At 43.6% G+C, this 19,024-nt stretch overlaps 1 protein-coding gene across 5 annotated transcripts in view; it reads left to right on the top strand.

Annotated features, from left to right (window-relative positions):
• Nucleotides 1–18,111, top strand: part of LOC146435425 (uncharacterized) — a 31,534-nt gene extending 13,423 nt beyond the window's left edge. For 4 of the 5 annotated variants that reach the window (XM_085065457.1, XM_085065459.1, XM_085065461.1 and 1 more), the window contains exons 3-9: nucleotides 4,779–4,940; nucleotides 7,479–7,665; nucleotides 8,481–8,635; nucleotides 9,898–9,924; nucleotides 11,363–11,481; nucleotides 15,362–15,487; nucleotides 15,993–18,111. In XM_085065457.1, coding sequence (XP_084921583.1) covers nucleotides 4,779–4,940; nucleotides 7,479–7,665; nucleotides 8,481–8,635; nucleotides 9,898–9,924; nucleotides 11,363–11,481; nucleotides 15,362–15,458 — 747 coding nt within the window. In that variant the 3' untranslated portion in view covers nucleotides 15,459–15,487; nucleotides 15,993–18,111. The remainder of the gene's footprint in view (nucleotides 1–4,778; nucleotides 4,941–7,478; nucleotides 7,666–8,480; nucleotides 8,636–9,897; nucleotides 9,925–11,362; nucleotides 11,482–15,361; nucleotides 15,488–15,992) is intronic. The other variant, XM_085065458.1, reaches the window with a different exon arrangement.
• The last annotated feature ends 913 nt before the right edge of the window (nucleotides 18,112–19,024 follow it).

Below are 19,024 nucleotides of genomic sequence, written 5' to 3'. Positions count from 1 at the left end.
ACCACAGCCAAATAAGGGTTCAGTCTCTGGGTGAGGTTGTTTCTTGATGTCCTCCTTGCTGCTGAGGCCACTTCCAAGAGAACAGGAAGGAAAATGTTGAAAAAGAGAGACTGAAAATGACCAAATGTTGTGACCATTTGGATTCAGTTGGTGAATGGCTTTGACTGAAAATTCACATCAAATCATTTCAGTCCGGCATTTTTAGACAAAGCTTTCTGATCTTTTGTTTTGAACTGTCATTATTTTGAAATTTGCCTATATTTTGAAAGATGAAAGAAAGTGGAAGCTGACAAACAGCACGAGAAAGAACTTTGAAGCCTAAATAAAAGCATTTCCTTTTAAGCTTGATGTTAGAAGATACATAGCTTTTGATGCTTTTGCTTTACAAACACTTCCTCACACTCCATAAAGTTTACATTTAAAGTCAGCCCAGCCCATACTCCTGGAAGAATAAAGAGGGTGGGAGCACTGTCATCCTTAAATGAAAAAAAACCCATTAATCATGCAGTGCTATTTATCCTGGGCCAAAGCAGTCAAAATGTTTCTCTACGGAGTGGTACAGTTCAGGCGAAGGATAGGGCTACCTGCGATGGTCAACCCCGTAGCCTGTGCGTGCTGCTTAAAGGAAACCAGAAGCTATCAGCAAGCACAGCCCCTCCTGGATAGCAGGGTGGAGCCGTCAGAAGTACACAGCACGATCCCTCTCTTTCCTGTTATTCACAAGCCTTTTGGTGCTGTCAGCTTCCAGTGACAAATGCTTCCCGCTCAGCCTGTGGCGTCACTAATTGGTTGCTGTGAGCCCGTGATGCGAGGTTTGTAATTACGTTCCTTGTCGGTCGGTGCAGTCACTGCGTTGCCTGTACCGGCCATGCTCACATGGCAAGAGCATGCAATGAGGGATGTGTGGGAGGATGGAGCATAGTATAACCCAAAACTATCCACGTGAAAAGTGAAGAGCATCATGTGATGCACAGAAACCTAAGGCAATGCAAGATACATAAATAAGCTCCTGTCTGAATGAAGAAAAGCTTCCCTTGCAAACTGCCTGTCATCTTCAGTTCCTGCTGCCAGCTCTAGCACAGACACTTCTCCACTGAGCCCAACTGAGGAAAAGCACATCACGCACATCACACACTTCCAAGTAACAGATAATGGCTGAAATGAGTCAGAACGAAGTGCTGACTAGATGATCAGACATTCATCAATTGGACAAGAGGCTTGAAAGCAATTGTCATTCTTGCAGCTTCCACTGAACTTCAGATCTTCATAGTGCTGAGATGCTACAGTGAGCACCACATTACCCAGAGATAAGAGGATAGGCTCCCACCTCTGTGAACTGGGTAGCTCAGAGGAAAAGATGTGATTTACACCAGTCAAAATATTGACTGGAGTGGTCTACACAAGTCAAAGTTCCCAGTGAGGATGCTGAAAGTGTATTTTTAAGCTAAGAAATCTGTAGGCCAGCACAACTGCCATGGTTTACTGGCAGGGACACACATACTGAAAACCTGTCCCCAAAACTTTGTCAGGTGAGCACTGACAAGGGCAGAGATCCCTCTTTAGTCACACAGGTGTACAGTCAGTGTAGCACACCTTAACTCCTCACAGTCAAAACCATAATGGCAGTGACTCAGCATAGCATAGCTGGGAACCTTTAACCCTGTTTCTTCCAGATGAGGGTCTTGCTCAGTCTTATGTACCTAAAAGCAAAATCTGGCACCTATTTATACATTATGTTGTAACTTTCCTAGAGAAACTATAACCATTTGATTTAGAAATTGTATTTGTGTGATCCTCCACATCTTCACCTTACAGGAAAGTAGGCAAGATGTTTTTCTTTCTTCATAGGCTTCATCAAAAATGGGCATACAGCTTTTGTTCCAATACTATTTGACAATTCCCATATGGAGAGCAGGACAAATTTCAGTCACGAAGCTTCAGCTGGGAGGACAGAGAATGGAAGAGACTCATCCTGGAAAATGCTTGCAGTTTTCTTGTGGTTGCTCACTCTTCACTGCTAGCATAAAACTGTCTCACAGGTGCTGAGAGGAAAATACTTAGACCAGGTTCTATGCTTGGCACTTGGCATCACCAAAAGATAGCGAGAGCTGTTTAAGTATTTCCAGTCTATGAAAAAACAAAGTCCTGAAGGGTCTTGAAAGGCTCCTAGAGAGACCCTCTCTGTGCAATTGTTTTGGGGGGCAACCTGCTAAATTACACAAATGTTCTGTATCAAACACCTGCCGTACCTCAGCAGTCCTGATGCTAACAGGCCCTGTGGCAGGGCAAGCAGAGTGAAGTTTACTGTTGCAAGCTGACCACAGAGGTGGCTGGCCCTGCAGTAATGTGCAGGCACTGGAAGCTCTGCCTGATTTATACTTTCTGGGATCACTTTAATAAAATGCAGCTTAATTTGCTATTAAATAGCCCAAACTGGCCTAAGCAACCTCTAAAGGCTGGCTGTGAAAAAGGGATCTTCAGCACATCGAGTCCAACCTTCAGTCTGGTTTAGGTCCTCTACAGGGGTAGATCCACCTTGCCCCAAGACCTAGATCAACTACTCTGCACCTTTTCCCTCTCTTTTTCTGGGCACCTGTATTTACTCTTAGGAATTAGAGGTTCTTTCTAACATTTGCTAAAAGCCAGATTTTCTCCATGACTGTCCCAAACAGTGTTTGCTTTCCAGTGCCTTCAGCCCTAGACACAGAGTACAGAAAACCAGGGCCTTTCTCTTCTCCTCCCCCTGTCCATTTTGCCCTACAACCCCACCAGCCACAGACATGAAGCAGGACTGTACTATATTAATCAGAGGACATATATGGAACAAAAAGGAGGTCTCTAACTGAAAGATGTCAAAGTTAAATGCTTCATTTTTTTCTCCAATCTAAGTTAGAGCCAAATTTTTTATTTTACTTCATCCTATTCTCCAAGACCTCCTCTGTCCCTTGTAGTCTCTTCTTGTGTTTCCACAGCTATAATGGGTTGGATTTGGCTCAGTGTCTCCTTAGAGCAATACAGACATCCCACCAGTCATGCAATAGCAAACTGGTAGGAAGGAGAGTCACTAGATGTGCAAAAAGAGGGTACAGTGTGCCTGAAAGCCTGTATTTTCAGGGATGATAAGGAATTTCTGACTATTCATTGGAACAGTGTACAAAAAATGACTTTTCATTTTGGGACAGCTCAAAATGGCTAAATTTGCAGAAACTGATACGTACTTTCTGAAACTCATGCTTCTGAAGCTGGGCATCCCTAAATCCCTGGCTGCTTTCAGATATGTTGGTTATAATGCTTTTGATTCAAGCTTTTCCCATCAGATACCACATAGGTTTTGCTCTCCTTTTGGGTCCTGGGGCTGTGCCCCTTCCCACTACACAGCCACACTAAGTACACAGTTTTATGGCTGAGTAACTTTTATGTTGCCACCACTTCTTGCAGGCTCTGCCTGAGAGGAAAACAAAAGTCATGAAGTGAATGACTGGTTGACTTGGAGTCAACAACCTCTGTCCCAACTTCAGACACATAACCATCTGGATTTAATAATACCTGTTTATAAATAACGTTGTGTCATCATTTGTTTAAAAAGAAGTAAATCCTAATGCTGATTATTTTTGAACACACCATGAGCTTTCTGACATAATGAAAAGACAGGAAGAGTCCCAGGGTTGGCATTTCCCCAAAAATGTAGATTGTTGTGGGAAAGGAGACAGAGTAAGCTTCCTGCTTTTGTAGAGGGAACTTGTTTTTTGAAGTAAGATAAACTTAGAGCACTGCTTTTGTAAAGATCGAGGCTTATTTTACTCACCGCTATCATACATACATCAGCAGGCAGCGCCAAGGTGGAAGTGAGCCCCTGCATGTGTTTGTTAGCAGCACGTTCCACACAGTCCCATCACAGCACAGGGGAGGACACTCGCTGTGCACAGGGAAGTCCTGGCACCAGAAATGGTGAGGTGCAGAGCAGCAGGCTGGGAAGCATTGTAGGTTTTCCTCTGCCATAGCATTACTGTCTGTCTCCAGCACTGTCCTTGGCTGAGCAGCACTGAGACTCTGGCAAGTCCTGGGTGAAGAGAAATTGGTGGTAGAGATTATCCTTCCACAGCCAGACAGCAAAGTTGATCCTGCAGACTTTCTTCGGGCATGTCTTCAAGACTGAGAAAGTAGCAGCAGGGATATAAGCTGGGATCTACTAAAGACTGGTGGGAGGATGTTCTTTCACTTTGGCAGCTTGATTCAAGTGCATGTCTCTCTCGCAGATACACCAGTGATGAGGGTCAGAGTACATCAGACTAAGGGTATCCCCAAGTTGGTCACAACTAAGCAAATTAATGCCACCTGCAGATGCATGCCTTTGCGTAGGAGCCAAGCTCGGCTTCAGTACACATAAGTGTGACTTGTGCTGAGGACTATGGGCTAAGTGAGCCACACTAGCCCCAGCCAGCTATACCATACAGTAGAACCATATTTGTTTGCAAGGCTTCTATGGCAAGTAAAAGACAAAAATTACCCTGGGAGATGGAACTAGAAACAGGCTGCAATGAGGTTTTCCTCTGCATCAGCCTGTGATCAGTCAGAAGAGTCACTCTGAGAGCAGATATTGCTGAGGAATCCAGAAAAAAGCTTCAGCAAGTGATGCCATAGCTCAAATCCATGTAAGACCAAGAGGAAGCCTGAGTGTGTCTTTATCACAGCACATGACAGTAAGGAGTGTGCAGGGGTGTCAGCTGCTAGTAAGAATTGCTCTGTTGTTACTCCATGGTCCTGCATTTTCACTGTAGGTGAACCAAGGAAACAGCAAAGCCCTGGGACCTGGTCTGGGATACCTAGAACACATCTGCCAACTGATTGAGAAGATTGGGCAGCTGCAGGAGCACAACCTGCGTCTCCAAAAAAGAGTGTGCAGCTTGCAGAAAGAGCAGAAGATGAGTCAGATAAAAGAGGTAAGCAGATACCGTAGTATCTTCCACGGAATAATAGAGTACTATATCTTGAGTAATAAACTCAAGGCCCAAACAGATGCTTCTAAATCTGTGTGAGGGAAGATGCCAGCTTACTAGATCTGACACTCACCTGGACTGGGTACTCTGGTCTTCAGGGAGCTCTCGCCCACCACAACGGACCTAGTTTTCTGAGGTTGGGCTTGAGTTTCTGTTCCTATTCAATTTTTTTCCCAGATGTGCTTGCTTCTGTTAAGTTAAAAAGCACCCTTCTCACCTCATGTGATGGCCAGCTGTAAGTCAGTAACTTTTACTTCTCTACAGTTGTAAACTTCCCAAGAACACATCTCCTCTCCTCAATGCTATCAAAATAAAATCCACAGAGCTCCTTAACAATTGTAGGTTGAATTATAAGATCTTTCATTTTCTTCTGGTTTCAAACTGTCAAAATCCCAGAATTTCTCACAAAAGAGACACAATGGCAAAGAGAAGCAGCGATACCATGATCCACCTCCATGCTTTTTTCCCCTCCTGTGCTCCTGAGCTGCCAGATGAAGAATCTTTGACATGAAACATTTGAGTGATCCCATTTGTCATTTTTATCAGCCAGAGCTAGCTGGAAAATTTGACTGAAATTTGCAGATAATTTCAGGGTCTTCCTAGCACTTCCGTCAGCATTTTTTAGCCCCCTGCGTATTTTGTTCAGCTCTATCCCACCTCTTCTTCAGTCAGCACACCAGATTTCCATCTTTTTTCCTCTCCTGCCTTTTTGTTTATTTTATCACTCCCCAAAGGAACGGAAGGGGTTTGTCACATTCAGCTATTTATTCCAAGACATGCTGTGGCAAGTCTTTTATTCTCCCGATAGTGCCGTTGTTCCCCTGGTGCTGTTCTCCCACCTGCTGGGACTGGATCTGCAATAGGTGACTGACTCCTCCTCAGAGCCAAAGCCAAGTTCTGAGTCAGGCTGCAGAGCAGAGTAGCTTGTCATTTCCATGTACCCATCTCTCACACTCAGAGGAATGCAGCCTCCTACACAGAGCCTGGGAATTGTTAACACATTTCCTGAAGCTTTACAACTGTGAGTCATTGCTCAAAGTAACTCTTCCAAGCTGCAAACTCATCTGGTGTATGTGCCCCCTTCCCAACTCCCACTGAAATGAAAGGCACTGGGTTTTCATTTAAATATTAGAAACTTTGATCTTTTTTGTACTTCTCAAGATCTCTCAGCAGTGTCTTCTCCGATGCCTTTGTCTCATACTGTTCAGTGGGGAACTGGATCCTCAGATGTAACATTCAGCAGTTGCAGTATGGTCTACAAAACTGGGCACTCTCAGGTATCCTGTGGTGCCTGCATCTTGTATATTTGAGCAGCACTCCATCATTTTGTTCTTCAGTCATAGCCTCTGTGAATAGAAGAGGAACACTACTACCCTGTTTGCCATGAAATGTGAAGATTGCTGTCCACAATTTGGAAGGTGTCCAGAGGCTCCTTTACAAACCACATTTACTCTCCATGTAGACTATGAGCATGGAAAGGTTTCCATGTCCCAGACATGGCTAGGGAAGACACAACCCCCAAATTAGAGGTGGGTTAGCATGATATTAAGAGCTGATCATGAGGATTGTAGATAATCAGCACTCCCAGTGCTGCTCTTGAGAGGTGCCCAGACATCACCACTGAAATGATGTTTTGATCCTGGGACACAAAGGGAACACTGCTGCTCCAACATCCTTTGCTTTACAGGGAAATCTATAATACCATGGAGCCAAAACCAACTTATTTAATCAGATTTTCAAAGCATCTCCCAAAGGTATAGGTAATGCAAAGTGCCACACTGCTGTGACAACATATCCAGATGAGTGACATTGAAACTGTCAATTGCCTGGGGGTCTCCAGAGGTCCTAAACTGGTGTTGGCCTCTCCTGGTTCCAACACGAATAAACAGTTTGGTTCCCTTTCTGCTTCAGCTGGATAAAGCTCTCCTTTCTTCCTGCCCTACTAAACTCTTCTGCAACATGGTTGTTCAAGGTAGAAAATCTCCCCCACCCCACCAACAGAAGTACACTGACTGAAGTACCACATATGGTCAATCTGGCTGGTAACATGCAAGAGAATTACGGCATCCCATCAATAAAAATACAAGAAATTGTTGTCTGTGCATGCTCCAAAATAAATAACATCTTAAAAAGCGAGTCATTGTTATAACTGATCTGTTTATTTACATGAATGCCTTAGCTGGGCAGCTGTCTGTTTAGAAAGTTGTATTCAATTCCTTCTGAGAAACAAACTGAAAAGATGCTGAGTATCAGGCAATTAAAGTTAAATGCTAACCAAGCCATAAAAGTTCTGTATTACTAACTCCAAGCTGTTCAGCCTTTCAGAGAATGAAATAATTTGTCTGGGTTCTGATGGGTTCCAGGACAAGGATGGACATCTGTGGGCTGGAGTGTTTGCAATTTGTCTGTATCATTGCACCACCCGTTACCTTGAGCTGTTGCAGCCTGAAAGCTTGCATAATTTCTTTTTGTTTGGTATAGGAGTACCTTCTGCAGCATTGCTCCTGTGGAGCTGCCAGCATCTTCCTCAACTCATATCAAGATATGAAAACAAGTTTTGCTGGGAGGAGCAGACCTCACAGCCTCTTGGTTCAGACTGGAAACCCTTCTGATCTTTCCATCATCCCAGAAATAGGAGTGAACACTGAGAAGCTGAGCAACTGCAGTGGTGAGTTCAAATAACTCTAACCTGCCCTCCCATTTGCCACCACGTGGTCAAATAAGCTGACCAGCCACTTTCTTTTCCCTAGGGACGACAGTTGGGAACAGAGCAAGGTTTAGTAGAACTAAACCTTAGCTGAAATCCAAGAGAAGCAATTTAAAATACTCTGTCTATACCTAGGATTTTAACACTGGCTGCTTCACATGTGTGAATTAGAGTTTTTTGCTTTGCAGCTGTGGCTATAAAGATTAGGACAAATGCAGTATAAAATAGGTCTTTCTATTGGAAACTTAGCATGCCTAAATGGGATCATTAGTGGAGCCCCCCTCAATATGGTGTTAAAATTCCCCCAGGCAAGGTAGGATTTGATCTAAGATGGAAAGTCTTATGCCTGTTGTTAGTCTCTTACCCTCTCAAGTAGGCACAGAACACATTCCTGGAGGATGACTTATTCTATAGACCAAGTGGAAATAAGCCCCAGCTGCAAAGCTTGGATCCAGAGACCAGCTTCTCCAGAAGGCTGAGAAACACTGGGCTCAGCCTACTGATGATAAAGCCAGATGAAAAGTCTGGATCCAATGTTAGATGTGACCCAGCTCACTAAACGAGCCTGATTAGTTTATTTCAAACCTAGGACTTCAGCCTGTCTCTAATACCTGGTGATACACAGAACAACCTCCTAGCATGACTGAATCAGAGTCTTTGGGATCACATGGGGTCTCATTCCATCTGGAGTCATAATTTGCTGACAGCACTACCCAGAGGCCATCCTAGCAGGACACTGCTAAGAAATGTGAACAAGTCCTTACATTTCATTGCAGGAAGTGAGAGATACCCGGAATCAGGAAAGAGCCAGTCGACGGTGGGGCACAGGAAGTCATCAGACAATAGGAACAACAAGGAGAATGAGTTCAGAGAAACTGGGAGTATGGCTGAGGGACAGGCTTTTCTGTCAAAGGACTCTGCAGTAAGAAAGGTGAGTGATAAGCTTGGAGCCAGACTCTGAGAAGGATCTGCGGGAGAAGCAGAGAGAAGTTCTGCTCAGGCAGGTCAGAATGAGGTGCCAGGAGAGCAAGCCAACCCTGTGTGTTACCAAGTGAATCTGGGCCAGCAAGGGTCAGGGGGGTCTTGTCTCTCTGCTCCCAACCTTAAATGAAGAAAGACTATGTCTTTATGCCAAGAAAAGCACAAATGGATCACTGGTGCAGGGGAGAGGAGCACTGCACACAGCAGCAGGGGGTTTAGTCCTCACCAGCTTCAAATCACTCAATGTGTGGACTCTGTCATAAGTATCTCCACTAGTGATGCTAGTGAGATTAAACCAAGCATTCATTACCACTTTTAAAAATTTTAGTGGGTCAATCCTTAGCTGGCCATACTTATTACCAGACTGGCAGTATATCAGTGTAATTAGCTCCAGTCCTTGAAGCATGTTCCAGGGAATGTGTTTCAGCAAATCTGTGTCACTGAAGTCCAAGGGAGCGAGGATGAAGGCTTTCCTCTCCCTTTCTTTCCCATTGTTTGTATCTGCCTCAGCACTTTCATGTTCCGGTGGGGATCAGAAGTGCTGAAATGCCAGAGCAGAGACTCTAATCAGAGTATTCCCAGCCCAACAGGAAAGAGGAAGAAGTAGGTCTCTCACGGGAAAGACCTTCTCATGAAATTTCCACCCCAAAGTTGCAAATAGGTCATAAACACTTTAATGAACTTCAGAACCCAAATTCAGGCTGAGTCGTGAAAAATGGTCCATGCTCTGGCTTGTGTCCAGCCAGCTTCTGGAGTATTTTAAGCACATGGGAAGTTCTGATTGTCACCAACTCCACAGGACCATAGAACCAAGATCCATGCTCTTTAAAGTGAATCCTCATCCTCTCTTGTTACATCACACCTTAGTATTGTCACTTAGTGTTGGATTTTGGACCCTGAGCATGAAATGCCCCATTTATTTCTACAGTGCAGGTACTGTATGGGAATTCTGTCTGCTGCACTCATCCCTAGGCTACTAGGTACTATACACGTGAACTGGCAGTCTGAATACAAAAGGGAGGTGAGAGGTGGAAGAATAAAGAAGGGATTATCACACATGAGAGGGACTGAGTCTAAAAAGAGATAAAGGACTCGACCAAGGCTATGGGTATATTCCAGGCAGAACTGAGAACAAAGCCTAGTCTGTTGCAAATGCTGGGAGATGGTCTCGCTGTCTTGGTATTTATCAATGTATTTGCCTTTTGTTTTTAGGCTCTGGACGTCAGCAAGAACATCTCGGTACGTACCGCCTTTGCAGAATGTATTTAACTTGTGTCTGCATTATCACGGACCAAGACCGTGTAGTGCACAGCATTGTATGAACAAAAGAGGTTAGCATCCCCCGAAGTTTACTATCACAGATGACAGCAGCATCAGCTGCTCAGGCTTTCTTCGATATCAGCAGTGCTTGCTTGTCTGGGACAACACCAGCACAACGAGGGACTAACTGCTGAGGCCTCAAAACCCTTCCACAGCACACATTAATCCTCGCAGTAAACACAGACGTTTGTTATTTCCACGAGTAAACAGTCTTGCTTACAGGCAATTAACTCAATAGCGCTGAATCAGGTGTTGCAAATCTCAGGTGAGCTCTGACCTCATCTGAAGTTTTGAACTGAAAACTTTGCAGATCCCCAAAAACTATTGCAATAGGCATTGCTGGGGCCGGCAAGCGTGGCTGGGCAGCTTCCAGGTTGTGCTCTCAAGGTGGCCACAACTCCTGTAGTAATCGCTCTGCTGGTGGCACAGTGAGAAGGAACCTCGAGAAGGGCAGGACAATGTCGGGAACATGACAATGGTTTGAGAACTTCACTGAAATGGGAATAATTTCTCTTCATTATGCTAGTCCTGGGGTATGATAATTTTTGTTCTGTTCCCCGGGTTTTACAGTAATCACTTTAGGAAATTTAAAACAATATAGGAAAAAACCCCATGAAATTTTTTGATTCATAGCTCCATTTAGCTCACGGGTCCAGCTGAGCCCAGCCTAGAAAGAACAAACATTAAGGATGGCCTCCTGAGATTCCCTGACCTCCTGATAATCTCTATTAGCATTTCAAATGTAAGGGCCCAATAGCTGTGTCTTGCCGACGTGACAGGGAAACAAAGGCTTGATCTCTTCTAATTCATGGTCCACAAAACTTACCACCTTCAAAAAGGCTGATACCAATGCACCTGGCCTAATAGAAAGGATCTTGAGTCAAACTGCTTTTTTGGGTTTTGTTGTAAAGGCCCCCTGAGGTGCATGTGACTAGGTAGGAAACCAAACCAATCTTCTCCTTTAGTACAGTATAACAATAGGGTAAAACGTGCCCCTAGGCAGCTACTCGGCATTCACCAGTGAGGTGCTCTCACTCTCTGAAGCCTTAAGTCAGAAAGAACAGCAGAGTCCTAGGCAGGGAAATGTTACCAAACAAAATATGAAAAAGGATGGTATTACTCACAGTAATCACAGACATCAATCCTTTCTCCTTGGGTCCTATACAGGTACAGGTTGGCCCCTGGGCATCATTGCACAGTGTTAAAAATTCTTTTGTGACTCCTGTCTATCTGAAATAAAGAAATCTCCCTCTTCCCACCACACTGGAGTACCCCAAAGTATCATATGTTGGCCAGATGAGGTCTGTCAGCAACTTGCCTCTGGTCTTTTAAGTTGTGGTTTCTTTTTGCTCCCTAGGATGAGAGCCATGCTTGGAGGAGAATGAGAGATCTTATGAGGAAGACAAGATTGACAAATCAGAACAAGCTGGGGCTGTCCTCTGCTGCTCTGAAGAGGTCCTGCCCACAGTTGTATAGGTGAGACAATGCTGTGGGAGATTTTCACTTTGTGTTGAGAGGAGGTGGTAGAACATTTACCTCTGGTTGTTGCTGCCTGGAGAAGACTACTCCTTACCTTATTTCCATTGCACATGCTGGTCCTGGCTAGCAGTGGCATTTACTTCCTTAGTGCCCAGATGCTCTAACATCCCAACTGGATGTTACTTGTGTGAGAATAATGGAAACATTAGGGTCCCTAAAATGAGGCGCTTCTCCCTAGCAGGGCAAGGGGATGATGACAACCAGCCAGAGCCATTCTGTGGCCTAATTATTAAGTCTTTGTGCTCCCTCATAAGCATCGCAGTCAAGATCATTGCTCTCCTTTGTCCGCTTTCCCACCTTTCATCCAGTGGGACAGTAACCCATACTGTACCTGACGTCTGTTAGGATGGGAGAGTCAGGATCAGCTGGACAGGTGTTGTCAGAGCAAGAAGAGATGAAGTTTGCTAAATGTGTGCTCATGGGTGGGACCTGTTTGTTGCTGTAGATGAATATTTGGGTGAAACATGAGGTCTTATTTCTATGAAGCGATCCATGCTGCTCCCTTGGGCAAGTTTGTCTGCCAGGCTGGTTATAGCCTGGCCTCTGAGCTAAACTCTGTTGTATACATCTGTCTGACAGTGTTGCCAGCTATCCCTTGCAGAGATATTCCCCGTGCACTGGCCAAGTCCTCCCAGCTAGTCTGGTGAATTTGGAGTGTTTGTGTATATAATCAGGTAACAGGAAGAGCCTGGGTATCTTAGTCACCAAAGCAGGAGCATTACATGGAACTGTGCACCTCCCTGTATGTTATTTCAGCTGAGCTCTCCGTAACCTTGAGCGGAACAGCTCAAATGTGCTTAAGCCCTCCTCCGGTTTTAGAGGGGTGATGGTGGGGAAACAACAGTTGTTTAAGCACTCAGGAATGTCCTATTGTTCCCCTTAAGACAGCCTGTACCTACCTTACTAAATGCATAAGGGAACTGGGAATCTTGTAATTACAGCTGGGGAAAAAAAAAAAACACCTCTGTAATACATGGAGTGATTTTTCCAGCTGGGAAAATCTTGGTTGGGGCCCAAGCACACGTAACAGGAGAGCTTCCTCCTATTGTTTGGGAAACTGAAAGAAACACAAAGCAGAGAGAGATCAAACAGTTCCATCTAAAATAGATGGTGAACCAGCTGGGGAAAAAATACAAACTCCTGTAAACCTTCCCTCTAAACCTGAATAGAACCAGGACTTTTATTTGGGTTTCAGAAAAGTTCTGTCTCTGTAACCTCCTGCTTGCCCCTGTCTCTGTAGCACAGAGGACAGCACCAGCACTCCCTGCATGAGAATAGAAGGCTAGGTCCTCAGCTGCCTGAATTTATGTATTTGCAATGAAGGGGCAGCCCAAAAGCTCCTAGCAGAAATTTTAGCTCCCTAGAAATTAAGTCTCCTGGAATGGACAACTACTGCTGTCTTGGAAATGCTGATGTCAAATGGACAATTTTTTACCTGGCTGTAATCAGGCATCTTCAAAGCCATTGTACACCGATTTTTGCAGGCTGTTTTCTTTAGCTGATGAATGGCCTTTTCTTCTACCAACTTTCCTTTCCCATATAGCTACATAAAACTCTTGCCTCTACTCATCTTATCTCCCTCCACCACTTATCTCTCTCCATTTCCTTTTCTCTTGGATTCTAGCACTTATTCCCCAGCCCTAACTGTATTTGATCTTGCTCTTCTTACCCCAAACCCAGCAACTGCAGTGTACCAACCTTTTTCATTGGTGCCTGGAAAAGTTGGGTGCCTTGTTCATATGGCAGTTTGGATATACAGTTGCCCTCAGGCTCCTATAAAGTAAAAATTTAGGCTTAGTGGATCAATGACAGCCCAGCAAATGCTGCTGGACAGAAATACAGACCCTTCCTGCAGCAGTACCAGAACGGTAAAGCAATAAAGTCTTACTCATCTGCAGCTCTTGGCAAAGCAAACCTTGAAGCCCTGAAACTCTCAGCATTTAAAGCCACTGTCTTTGTTATAATTTATGAAACATGTTTGTCCTGGCTCCTGGTCCTGTTTGTATATGCAGACATACAGAGTTGGCTAGCTTTTGCTTAACCGGGATTCCTTGGGCTCCAGGTGTTGCACTGGAACAGGCTGGAGCCTGGTGCCCTGTATTAACATACAACTCTGAAGGAAGCAGAGATTTGTTGCTTTTGACACCCAGTCCCACTTAAGTCATTTGGGCAATTAGAGAAAGTCTCTTTGGTTTTGTTTTTGTAACTAGGTCAAAGCAAATCCCCTTTCATGCTCCCACTCTGTGTATGATGAATTATTTGCTCCAGGGAGTTGTTTTGTTTTTCTTTTCTGTCTCTTTTTCTTTTTTTTTTTTTTAACATCCACAAAAGAATTCTCATAGCAGAGAGAACTTGGTTCTTCTATCAGGAGAGAGGGAAGGCATGCCAAGGTAAACATACTGGCACAAGACTCAGTGGTTTGTCATATATTGTTCTAAATAGGCTCAGATTTTCATTTGATTTTCTTCCTGCTAATGCATCTGCTCCTGCAAAGCAACATCTATTTTGTGCAAAGGACCAGAACAGACTGATGACTGACTTCATTGCAGTGTTATGAACTTAGGCAGCACATGGTCTTCCACTTTCCAGAGCAGGATCTAATGTGGGAAACTTTGGGCAATCCCAGTCATGCACACCTGGGTATCTATGGGAACTTTAGCTTTAATGCAGAGGCATGGGCATGAGCTAACCTCAAATACAGTATTTTTCACGGTAAAGATGATAGTTTCAGTTTGAAGCCACCAAAAGCTTGCTGCTTTATGACGCCTACTTTGTGGTTAGGGTGAAGTAAGCTAGGAAGGACTGTGCAGTTCTAACATTACAAAACTCCATCTTCAATATTGTGTAGTAAAGGTTGCAAAGGGCCCAAGAACCTCAGACTCGGGTCTGAATGGTTCTTTTCACATGGAAAATTAATACAAAGGTATTACATAGGAGAAATAAGTTATTACATTAGGTATTACATTACAGTTAGGTATGACATTAGAGAAATAGCCAAAGAATTAAAGAACATCAAAGCAGAAGTTTGACCATTCCATTGTAAAAGAACTAAGAGCAGAACAAAGCATAAAAATGTAGACATTTAGAAAAAACCAAAAGAGTATTTGGCAAAATAAAAAGTCTGCACCACATCAGTCAGGACTTTGAGTTGAAAATTTTTCAAATCAAAGATTTGAAGTGAATAGTTATTAGCTATTTCTTTACTGTAAATAATTTTCAAATATTGCTTTAAAGAAAACCCCAAAACTACAGCTTTTTGTTCTTGAACAGAAGCTACTTTAAGGAAGTGTTTAGAAAGTGCTCCAAAAGGTTTGTCTCTCATAAGTCCTGGAGGGCTGAGCTAACTAAGGAGTTCCAACAAACAGGATGTATTATACTAATTTCAATCATATGTAATAAATAAAACCCAAAAAATTAAACTGGTGACAGTCCACAGCAGCTAGCTTAGTGTTGCTCTTCAAAACACTTCATTTCCTGCTTACTACTTTAGGCCAGAAATTTTAACTTCCCTGTGGCATTCACCCACAAGTCTATCCCCTGGCTTCCAGCTAGGCAGAAAATACTGGTTGCTCTGAACAAAACGATGTTTGTGTCCATCCATTACAGTGTGGCTCCATGCCAAGTGCTGCATCTTGTGGCTCTCTCTTTGGATGCTGCCACAAATATCTGGACAGCATCTGTTATGGAATTTCAGACTGGAGAGGGGGAAGCTGCATTGGGTGTAGCTTAGATACATAAGCACAGCATATTAATGTTAAAAAAACAGCCATGCATTCTGACCACTGTGAACTTCAATTGTATTTTTCCATTTGTTAAGGCCAGATATTATGTCTTCAGAGCTAAGGAAAACTGAGAGGAACTCCATGATTGTTCTGGGACAAAATACAAAGAATGAAAACTTATGGCCTTTCTGATGAACTGAAGTCAAAAGGAGCAAGGTAAAGTAAGTAAAGCAGTGTATGTTTTTTTGTGGGTTGGGTTGGGGTTTTTCAGCACAAAAATGAGGCAGTCCTGTTCCTTCATCCTGACACACTCTGGCATGCAAAGACAGCAACAGGTCCAATTTTTGAAGTTCAAAAGATATTGATTTATGCTTACTGAGGACTGACCCATATATCTTCATTTAATAGTCCCCCAGCTTTTGGTTTGTTGTTTTTTATTTTAACCCGCAATTTAAAGGCAACTATAGGTATACAGGCTGCTTCATGCAGCCTTCTTACCAAAAAAAAAAAAAAAAAAAAAAAAAAAGGCAATCAATTAATTTATTTGCAGTCAGTCAACAGACTTCCAAATAATAAGCCAACCAAATATCTTGGGAAAGAAACAATCTGTCCAGAAGAAACACTAAAAGAAAAACAGCCTCATCTACTACCTTCCCTACTCGGCCCACAGGGTAAATGCAGAGAAACTCTCTCTGATCTTACATTCACTGCATGTTTCTGTTTCAGAAAGTCAAGGTGAGAATATCAAAGGACACAAAATGAAGAATCCCGGGGTTACTCTGTGAGATCTACATCCTACAAGTGTCAACAAAGAAACTCCGAATTGAGCATTGGAAGGGAAAGAGGGAAGGGGGATGTTGAGAAGGGTTTGTGGGCAGATACATTCTCAGCCAAGTATGGCTTCGCTCCCAAACTTGAAGTGTACTTTATAAAGTAAAGCCACAGGTGAAACTTGCTGTTAGCATCCTGGCAACACAACCAACAGAGACTTCTAAGACATAGAAATTCTTCCTCCACTCTGGGTTACGAACAGAAGTACCTGAAACACTGAAGCTTTTAAACTGTGTTACTCTCTAGGGACCTTCTCCTGCTGAAATAAACAGCAGCTTTATGGGACAAAGCATCATCTAAAGGAGTGCCAGGGACTCCTTGCCCAAGGCAGAGGTGGGTATTGAAAGCAGAGCCTCCTCCCTCTGAGGGACCTGAGATGCAGTCTCTATTTGTCCCCAGCACAGCTCCTTGCTTCAGAGCTGCCTATGGCCAGCTGTGCCATTTCACTGGAATCCAGCAGGAAAACAAAGTATGTAAAGCTAAGGTCATTCCTGAACTAGCTTCCCATGCTGTAGGCCTGCTCCTCCTGCAGAGGCCCCTAGACTCTGGTGCTACTCTGCACAGAAGCTTTGTGCGCACTCATTGTAGAGACCAGAGCCAGCAGCACTTCAGGAATCAGTCTTTCGAGAGACTGGAGGGGACATCCAGGGCAGCCTCTGCCCCATGGGGCAGCCCAGCTCTTGTGTAATCAATCTTTCTTTTTTTTTTTTTTTGAGGGGGTCAGGACACCAGGCTTGAATTTCTACTTCTAAGTTCCATTTAAGTGCTCTGTCTATGCAGGTGAAGGCCTGAGGCTGTAGGTGGGGCAGTAATGCTGCTGTATGGCTCTGCCTATGCTCTCTCTACTGGGAAAAGGTGAGAAGGAGAGCAAGGCTGAACGACAAAGTAAAACTCAAACACTTCCTTTATAAACTGGTGCTATTTTGGAATACATAAACAATTGTGTAACACTATGACTGTGCTTGGTGGCTGCCTTATTGCCATACAGCCACTGATTCCAGACTAAAGGAACAGGTGGTGCATGCTTCTGAAAGTCCCATGGTTGCAGAGGTCTCTGCACAGTAGCTCTTACTGGTACTAGCAAAATAATTAATACACATGGAGTAAAGATTTAAGTAAACTAACATTGCCTCTTGATAAAGGATTATTCTACCCCGTAAATTACAATATAATTACAAGTCAAGCAATTGATGTTTAAGAATCTCTCCTCAACCCCAACTTGCCTGAGAACTAAGATTTGAGAAGCTGGCAGGAACGATCAACTTCAGCAGGCTTAGTCTTTCAGTGACAGATTCTTCTCCCTTGTTCATCCGTATCAGCCTGAAGCTGTTGGAGTCCTCCAAAGCAGAGCAGGATCTTTTCTGGGATTCAGAGCAGCTCAGCCATGCTGTTCCAGGGCCACTGTAGTTTGCAGGGATGACTGAAGGCAGTAGTCCAGGCCTGGTTCTCTGATTACGCAGAAGGGTTGCTACTGTTGTTACTTAGCATGTCAAAAAACCCCTACAAACACAATGACCAAACCCCACAACACAAATCCAAATCTCCACTGAGAAGAAAAAAGGCTGTGCTGACTCAAGGTGAGCACCCTAAAGCAGGTGCTGTGTTTAATGTTTCAGTTGTAGCTGCTGCTGCAGGACTTAGTTATTCACTGTATATTTCGCTAGCTTCATCCAAAGCTAGAAAGATTTATTACCTGATTATTCTGTGAATAGTCTGTATATCTCCGTAAATACAGGGGACAAAATTTCTGCATTAACATACATCATCCATTATCACTCCAGCTTTTTTACAGAGACTGTATAGAATGTGAATCAGTGCCAAATGAATTTTAAGTGTTTTAAGACATAGCATCATGAAATGGTATTCTCTACAACCACCTCTATTTATAAGGTTGTTGGGTGTTTTATGTGTTTTTATTTTTTTAAACTAAGATTACCTAGCACTCTTTTATATCACAGCATTATATTAAATATATTCATGTATTTTCAGAAATAAATGTATTTATAATGTGTAATATACTGTATAGTTCTCCACACCAGGATCCATTGTAATGCAAGCAAAAGAAATTTAATAAAAGCATCACTATGATGATAATTGTTTTCAGGTATTTTATTAATGAGCACCTGCCTTGTAGGATAGCAACTGCCACAGCTTTAAGGTGCCAGGTGAGCACAGCTAGTCAAGAAAGGAATTGCAACCTCCAAGATATAAAGAAGTTCTTTAGCTTTGGCTAAGAAGCTGCTTTGCTCTTTGGAAGCAGGTACTGCTTTCAGAGATCTAGAGGGTGAGGAGGGCCTTTGAAAAGTTCAGATATGGCAAAACATATGTGTTAATTTTGAGCAGCCCTGTATTAGGAACTCTTGCTGGGCTTTGCTTCCACAGACAGGCTGCACACACAGCACTCCCAAGAAGAAACAATGAAGGCACAGGGGAAAAAGGTGCTGATGCTCAGCATTGGGGTTTCTTGCTGAAAATCTGCGTTCAGTATCAGCACTGCAAAACAGCCTCAAATGACAGTTCCTGACTGGCCTCAGGGCTGCTTTTCCTCAGCTCCTTCATTCCCAGCCAGCAGCACCCTCCTGCACAGAGCAGCTTCCCTTCACCTGCAGGTGTCTGAGCCACTGTGTACAGCAATTTGAACTGAACTGTAGAACTAAGCAAAAGAGGGTGCTGACACAAGAAGTCACACACAGCAATTCAAAAGAAAGCAATGGTGCAAAGTCAGTGAGAGCCAACTAAAGAAAGTAGAGGCCTAGAAACAAAACCCTAAGCCATAAGTGCACTTGTGAAGGCAGAAGCAAAAACATACACTTTTTGCAGAAGGAAATATTGCATAAGAGGAGCCATGAGAGCCACTAACATCCCAGTGGCTTTGGAGAACAGGACACAGTGAACACAGGGCCAATGCACCAGAGGAGGAAACCTCC

The sequence above is a fragment of the Lichenostomus cassidix genome, chromosome 6 (assembly GCF_008360975.1).
Source record: "Lichenostomus cassidix isolate B80296 chromosome 6, HeHo_3.0, whole genome shotgun sequence".
In the NCBI taxonomy this organism is placed as follows: Eukaryota; Metazoa; Chordata; class Aves; order Passeriformes; family Meliphagidae; genus Lichenostomus; species Lichenostomus cassidix.
Note: the sequence above shows the minus strand (reverse complement) of the source record. Positions and strands in the feature narration are given on the sequence as shown.